At 33.7% G+C, this 8,520-nt stretch overlaps 1 protein-coding gene across 1 annotated transcript; it reads right to left on the reverse strand.

Moving 5' to 3' along the window:
- Positions 1-4,039: 4,039 nt before the first annotated feature.
- LOC131033752 (probable carboxylesterase 15) lies at positions 4,040-5,059 on the reverse strand. The gene has a single exon (XM_057965029.2). The coding sequence runs from the start codon at positions 5,057-5,059 to the stop codon at positions 4,040-4,042; it is 1,020 nt and encodes a 339-aa protein (XP_057821012.2).
- Between the last annotated feature and the right edge of the window lie 3,461 nt (positions 5,060-8,520).

Genomic DNA, 8,520 nt, shown 5'->3' on the forward strand with positions numbered 1-8,520 from the left:
GTTCAACGTGTTCACAGAGTTCAACCAATTACCTAAACTTGACATTTTTGATTGAAAAAGGAGTTACAGACATACTAAGGACTTGAACCAAGGTGTCACAAGAAAGATTAGGACTCTGACTAAAAATTGTATAGGATGACACACTCTTCTCATGAGGAATTTAAATGACACAGTAACAAAATGCAGCCAAGATATTAGACTAGAATAACAAAGATGATAAAGCAAAGGCTATTATGTATTTTTCTCTTTCTAACACTAAATTGCATCACATAGATTTAGATAAATCATCAAATAAAATCTAAGATAATTTGAATAAATTGTATGGAGCCAAAGCAGTCAATGCAAAATTTTCTCTAAAGCTTCAATTGTTTAGGTTCAAGATAGAAGATGGGATGACAATGTCCAACTATATAAGTAATTTGAGATCTCTTATTAGACAGCTTGCAGAGGTTAAGGCTCCTATAGATGATGATGATGCTAGGGCCATATTATTTAAAAACTTGCCTTCAAAATACAAAAAAGTTATTTTCACGCTTAGTCAAATACCTTCACAAACTCTAGAAGGTATGATTTTGTCTCTTCTAGTAGAAGATAAGAGAACAAAAGAAGAATCAAAAGATGATCCTGAGGAGAAATTACTATATTCAAGAAGCAACTACAAAAAATTAGACTCTTAGGAAAAAGCACTTTATTCAAGAAGTCATAGAAGGTCAAAGAGAATCAAGCATTTTTATTGTAATAAAAAGGGTCACATATCTTGAGATTGTAGAACTTGGGCTAGTGATGTACTTAAGGGAAAAGTAAAAGAACAATTTGATGAAGGAAATGTTTCTTGCATTGAAGATGAAGATTCCACAAATGATGAATGTATTATTAATGACTCTTCTCCTAGTGCCAATAATTCATTTGGTGCCAATGGTGCATTAGCACTATAAAATTTCAAATCTTGGAGGCTGGTGGCACTAGTGGGTAAAGGAGTTTTATCATATCAAGTTAGCTTCTGTCTTTGAGATGATTTCTTTTGTATGAGAAGCTTTTCGGGTTCTAATCTTTCTTGTTTCTTTCTATCTTCTTTGTCGATGCTAACAAATTTCAAGAATGCATGTGTGAAGGTTATATTTTGGAGATGAGTTTGAGATTTGGTGTTCAGCTCAACATGGATTGTTGTTGAGAAAGCTTCAGAGTATATGATTGAGAATTATACCCTTTCACAGTCATTAGACAATGATAGATATTTTTTGTATTCCTTAGGAATTATTTTTGAATAATTCAAGGCTCTGTGATTCGAGAGTTCGGGACCAAGAGCCTAAGAACACACCTTAAAGGCACACTATTCTGAGGGTCAAGAAATAGCTTGATGGAGCCCCGCTTGGTTCAATATTTTCTTCTTCAAGAGAAGGTCTTCTAAAAGTGTGTATTTAATTTATGTAACTGACATGTGTTATTGTGTAATCCTTAAGAGGGGATCCCTAGGGCAATATGAATTTGATATTTTTAGGATCAATGTAATAAGGGGGGAATGCTAGTGTAATTAGTATTACATTGCACTTGTTTGTTGTAGTTTGTTGGTAACTATCTAACTATCAATTGTCCTATCATGCATTGTATAAAATGTTCTCCATTGTGTTGAATAAAACAATCGTTTCTTTTACTACACTCCCACAAAATTTTACTTATTTAGTTCATCAAATAGGTCCCATTCGCATTTATTAGTTTAGTTTATATGGGGTACCCATAGGATAGTTATTACTTTATGCCTTTAATCATAATTTTAAGGTACGTGTCTTAACTTATGCAATCTTATGTATTACATTGGCCTATATAACTAAGTGGTTCCCTTTGTCATCTCAATCGAACCTATTATAATCTATCACTTGCATCTTTTGAGAGAATATCATGATTCTCTCATATTTGATCTCTCTTATGTTTTCATTAAATTTCGTAGATCTTGGGTGGCTGCAATATTTAGACAAATCTTACATGTTATAGGTCATTTATACCAATTTTGACAAAAATAGATGGATTAGGTGGGAAAAAATTATTATAGTTTATACTATATTCCTTTTTATTGTAGATTTAAAGTTGTTATGAAATGAAATGGACTTTAAGAGACTCTAAAAGGAAAATTAGAAGATAGTTAGGTTCCTTTATCGTCCTATCATTTAAACATTTCCTTGAAATAATTTCGTGCTATACTAAAAATTTAGTGCTTATGAAGGAAAATCAATTCAGTTTCATACTTTTCCCTATAGTGGATTAAGAATGATTATATTGGAACAAATTCTTCTTTCATTCTTTTTTGCACAATAATAAAAATGAAGTTATTGATGAGAATTAAGAGAGGCTCCTTAGGGGTTTCTATTAATTATAGATTAATCAAGTTCATCGACAAAGGAAAAGGAGGAGGCAATATTGGTAACCTATTACTTTACTCAATACCTCTTACAAGATCATAACCAAATCCTCAAGATGAATAAAATATATCACCCAATATATAGTGCACTAAAAATAATATACTTCTTAGGCAACCAAAACACACACAACTTAATAGTTCCCTCAAAGAAAACTAGTTAAGCCCAACATACTACCCAAGATTCCTTTATCATCGAACTTAATTTTGACAAATCCTATGATCATATCTACTAGCCATTCAATCTTAATATGCTAAAATGGTTGGATTTTGTACTAATGACATCAATCAAATTATAAATTGTTCATTGATGATAGCATGAGAATTATAGCTAATTAAACGCTCTCATCACAATTGAGTGAAAAGTCTAGAGCTATCTCTCACTTTGAACTAACAGAGTTGTTTTTGGTAAACTAACTTTGCTTAAATGGGTTTCAAATGAAACCATGTGACTTAATGGGTTTCACCTAAAACTTTTTTTATCAAAATAGTTCAATACAAAAGAAAAAAATAGTTTGCATGTCGTTTGATATGAATTTTATTTTATGTCCATTAGTTTTGAGAGAAATAATGTAAGTAAACTTTTTTTTTTGCAATAATGTAACTAGAAGAATTTTGAGCAAAATCCTTTTACTAAAAGAAAATATTGAACTAGTAGCCCATTCAATATTATAGTATTTATTTTTGAGCAAATGCGTTTGTCATGGAAATCTAAACATTATACTTTTTGAAAATGCGGAAAGTATTAAATTTAAGGTTTACATATAGATTCTTCCATCAATCACCCTACCACTTTACCTCAATGCTAAATGAAATTGCAAGTTTAGCCATTCAAGATACGGTAAGATTAGTTTCCAAATCCGGAAGTCCGAAGTTATTGTTTAGTCGTAACTTACAACTCTGAATGTCTCATTTCTTCTTATAACCATTCACTTCAAATACCTTCATAGCCAAAAATGTTTGTTCTTCGCATTTGATTAATGTTTCAGGCGTCGTTTTGTCTGTGTGTAGGATTGCGTGTGTAGTGCACATATACTTCATTGTCTCTCAATAGTTCATTTTTTGGGAGTATCTCATCGGTTATGGCCTTGTGGGCTTTTGGTTATAGTAGGGTAGTGTTTTTTATTTGAAAGGTTGATGTCAAAGCAAACAAAATCTGACGCGAGAATCAGCACCCTGTTTTGTTTCTGAGACGATGATACATTACGGAAGAGAGGAGAAATTGGACAGCCTTTAGGCTCCAAGTTTAGGTGGTTAAATGCTCTGGTAGCTGTTTGCTTTATTGTCGCTAAGCGGGTTTGCTGGTTGACGTCTTGGATTGTTGATGTTAATTTTGTATTGGTTTTTGTAAGCTTTAATCCAACAATTAAAAACAATTGCGTTTATTATTTAATAGAATGCTATTAGAAATCGATATTCGTGCACTCGTGATTCTAGGAAATCAACGTAGAACATTGAATGCTTAAAGATAAAAATAGATATACACACAATGCCAGGGGTAGCTTCTGAAACTCCTAAAATACATTGGAGAATAAAATAATTTAGCAGACAAAACCAGCAAGGATCCAAATTTAGCTGGTACTGGAGATTTATAGTGTCCAGAGTCCGCCAGCCTTGCTTGAAAACCTTTTATATGGGAGAGCGAGGTGAATGGGTGTTGGAAGACACAAAGAGAGCTGCCTCCCGCATTAGTCTTCTGTTGTTGGAGTTGTGATTATTCTGGTCATTGTCTTCTTCTTTGAAAGAAACATGAAAACCATGCTCTTCCTTTTCAAAGATCATCAGATCAATATGCTTGCACTTGCGCGAGAGTTTTATGGCTTCGTAGTACTCGGCGCCTCTATCCCTCAAACAATCTTTCCCTCCCAATACAACTAACATGGGAGCAATGTTAATTACGCTACTTAATTGCGAAGGAAAATACATGACCGGGTTGCTGAATGGGTGATCTCTATTCCCATGCGCTTCAACGGGCAACGCCAACCTCCAAAATGTATCACAATTTTCTACATTCACAAAAACATCGCTTGGACATACATTCTCCGACTGTGTACGATCTTCCCCTCCAAAGAAAGGCTGAAGCAGAATTGCTCCTCTGATATTGTTAAAGAAATCACAAGCTTGGGCTCGCATGAGGAGATGATGAGCTATATTCCCTCCCGAGCTCTTCCCAATCACAAACACGTTGCTCAGATCGGAATAGGCATCGAGCCAGGGATCAGAAGGGCGCTCAGGGGAAAAAAGCCATTGGAGTAGAGCCATGGAGTCGTCGTAGGCGGCAGGGAGGCGATTCTCCGGGGCCAATCTGTAATGCACGGAAACCATCATCACTCCTAAGCTGGCAGCCCACTTTTCGCAAAATGTGTGGGAAGCGACAAACGCGGGTGAAAGGAAACAAAAGCCGCCGCCGTGGATGAAGAGCGCAACAGGTAACTTGGAAGAGGTGGGTTTAAACGGAGGAAGGAAGAGGCGCACCCAAATGCCGAGTTCCTCCTCTATTACAACATCTCTAGTACTGTTATAAGAGAGAGGAACGTTCACAATGAGATGGTTATCAGTGCGAACGATGCTTCCATCGTCATAAAGTTTAAGTGCTCCTGCAAAGTCCTCCACCAAAGTTGGCACTTGAATTTCTTTTTCTATGCCCATCCTCAGCTCCCTGCTTTGATTTGGTTATTGACACAATACCCTCCGAGCTCTATTTAAACTGCAAACTTGTTTTGTCATTAGTGGGTTGCAGTCATTCCTACTACATCGGACTAGATCCGTACAATACGGAGATTGTGCCAGATGGAAGGTAGAGCATCTCTCCAGGATTCCAGGTCAAGTTCAATGTTTTCGAAGTTCTATCACAAACATTTTCCTGCTAGTTTGGTTATTGTGAGCATTAATATATATAAATTTTAAATATAGATTCCGATGTTCACAGAGGAGGGTTGGTTTATTTTCTCTCTATATTTGTTGAGTATGCCTGACTTCGTATTATTTTTTATAAATTGAAACTACTCCTATTTGATTGGCTTGAACAGCCAACGTGGATTACAATACCTGAATTACTTATGTTTTTGTTATTTGAGCTGCTTTGAAGAAAAAAGCATAGGAAGGAGTGCTGTGTTTTATAATCGTGGCTCACATGGGTAGCATTTCCTTTGAATGTATTGAGTTTTATTTTTATTTTTTTAGATCATTTGAAATTATATATATATATATTTTAACATAATATTAGTAAAGCTTAGGTTTCATATACCTAACGCTCAAACTTATTTTTCAATGATAAACGGGAAATTAGGAATCACATTTTGGTGTGCAATGGGTAGGTTGAAGAGGTATGAAAGATCAATTAGGAAAAAAATTGGTCTATTTTTTGCATACATTTATGTAGTTAATGAGGTCAATTGGTAAATCATTTAGTGAATGATGTTGTTTGTGCAACAAAAGTCTCCATGAAGTGATAGCTTTAGATCAACTAGACATCCACTTACAAGGATCCAAATGCAAGTAGAACAAAACCTCAAAATCGAAAAGAAAATTAGACTCCATTGCCAACAGGCTCATATTATGTTTACAATAGGGAGAAAAATGAAGAGATGGGGAAAGAAAAGGGAATAGATAGATGAGGGAAGAACAAGAGAGTGAGAGAGAGGTAACAGGATAGAGATAGAGATGGAAGTGATATATATATATATATATATATAGAGAGAGAGAGAGAGAGAGAGAGAGAGAGAGAGAGAGAGAGAGAGAAATATAAAATAGATAGAGAGAGATAGAGAGAGATTGGGTAGACAGAGAGAGGGAGAAAGAAAGAAGGATGAATATAGATATATGAGATAAGAAATATATATAGATGGGGAGATATAGATAAAGGGAGAGATATAGATAGTAGGACAATATATATAGATAGAATGAGAGCTCTTTATATCTCTATATCTCTTGAATTATCTTTATGTTTCTCATTATCTGTCAATCTCTCTTCCTCACTTTCACCTATTTCTCTCTATATTTGTGTTCCCTTCTCGCTTCCTCAATCCATGTTTTTCTTTGTCCCCCCCCTCCTACCCTCTCTCTTTAACTCTCAATCTCTCTACCTCTCTATATATATCCATGTCTCTTATTTCTCTTAATTTATCCATCTCTCTATCTGAATCTCTCCTACCATCTCTATCTCTTTCTCTATCCCTATTTATTCATCTATATCTCCATTTCTCTTTCTATCTCTCTATATTTGTTTGTTTGCCTCTCTATCTCTCTATTTCACTTTATCTCTTGTTTCTTTCTTTTTGTATCCACCCCCTCTCTCTATATCTCCATTTATATCTTTGTTTATCCCGCTCTAACTCTTTATCTCTGTTTAGGGATCAAGATATAAAGAGATGTGGATAGGGAGAGAGAGAAAAATAGAGATCGAGAGATGGAGAGAGGAATAGGGGAGATAGAGAAAGTGAGAGAGAAAGAGGCATAGTTATAGATATATAGGAAGAGAAAGAGAGATTGATATATATGGAAGAGAAAGACAAAGAGAGGTAGAGATGGACAGATAGATAGATAGATAGATAGATAGATAGATAGATAGATAGATTTGTATAGACAAAGGGGGGAAGCAAGTGAGAAGTAGAGATAGACAGAGAGAGGAGGAGATAGAGAGAGGGGGAAAGAAGAGGACGATAAGTGGAGGGAGAGGTTTAGGTAGAGAGATGAAGAGGTGGAAGAGAGGGAGGTGTAGCTTTGTATAGAGAGGGAGAGGGATAGATGTAGATAGAGATTCATATATACAAAACAAAGAGAGATTGGATGAGAAAGAGAGATCTCTTTATTTCTCTATGTGACTTAATTTCTATCTATGTCTCTCTTCTTTATTTTCCTCTCTCTTTACTTATCTTTGTTACTATATTTTACTCTTTCTCTCTCCCTCTTCATTCATCTATATCTCTTCCTCTCTCTCTCTCTCTCTCTCTAACTTTCTATCTTTCTATATCTATCTACCTCTCTTATTGATTCTCATTTTCTCTCCTCTCTTTCTCTGTCTTCATTTCTTTCTCCTTTTCCTCTTTTTGCCTTTATATATTATCTCTTTCTCACTTATTTCTCTCTTTTCTCTATTTATTTTCCTCCTTTAGTGTAATATGGCTGGCTACATTGAAGAGGTTTTAAAGGTGAAATTTTATTGCATAATTAAATTACATGCTACCTTGAGTATAATTCTCCAAGAGCATATGCTATTCTTGGTTTATTAACACAATACAATGAAACAAAATCAATCTCTCTCTCTCTCTCTCTCTCTCTCTCTCTCTCTCTCTCTCTCTCTCTCTCTCTCTCTCTCTAGTTTTAGTTTATATTTAAGATTTTAGATTTTAAATTTATTTTATTATCTAAATTAGAAAAAAATAAAATTATAATTATTCTACAATAATCAAATTTTTAATACAATAAAATAATTATAAATTAAATTAATTATAATAACTTTAAATTATTTTTATAATTTCATAAAATCATGTAAATAATTAAAATAAATTTTAATGTTAAATCTAAATTAAAAGTAAAATATAATAAACTAAATGCAAAGTCCAATCATATGAAAATCTAAATATTAAAAAAAAAAATTTAAAAAGTTTAAAAATAAATAATATACTTATTAAATTAACTAATAAATAAAGAAGTAAAACTAGTTTTTAATTATTAGAATTGAAATTCTTGTAAACTATGTACTTAAAAGTATAAATAATATTTCACAAACAATGTTGACAAATTAATTGAAAGATAAACTCACTATTTTTTTAATAGAAGTGGCAAACCCACTAAATTATTATATTAATAATAAGAAAATTACATAGTCCAAGATATCTTAAAACTCAATCCTGATAAAATCAAGAGAGACCAAGTACATATCCATCCAAAAAACACCCCAACAAAAGACCCATTGATGAGTCCCAAAATAAGGGTACTCAACAAAATTTACAATTACATCCAACTGACATAACCCTAATGTAAAGGAGAAAATTGTGTTAGGGTTCCCACAGATACTGAGAGGGGGGGGTGAATCAGTATCTGACCAGTAATGAAATTTTCTTAAAACTGAATATGCAGAATATAAAGTAACAGTATACCGGTATGCT

This window comes from Cryptomeria japonica, chromosome 3 (genome assembly GCF_030272615.1).
Source record: "Cryptomeria japonica chromosome 3, Sugi_1.0, whole genome shotgun sequence".
NCBI classification, from domain to species: Eukaryota; Viridiplantae; Streptophyta; class Pinopsida; order Cupressales; family Cupressaceae; genus Cryptomeria; species Cryptomeria japonica.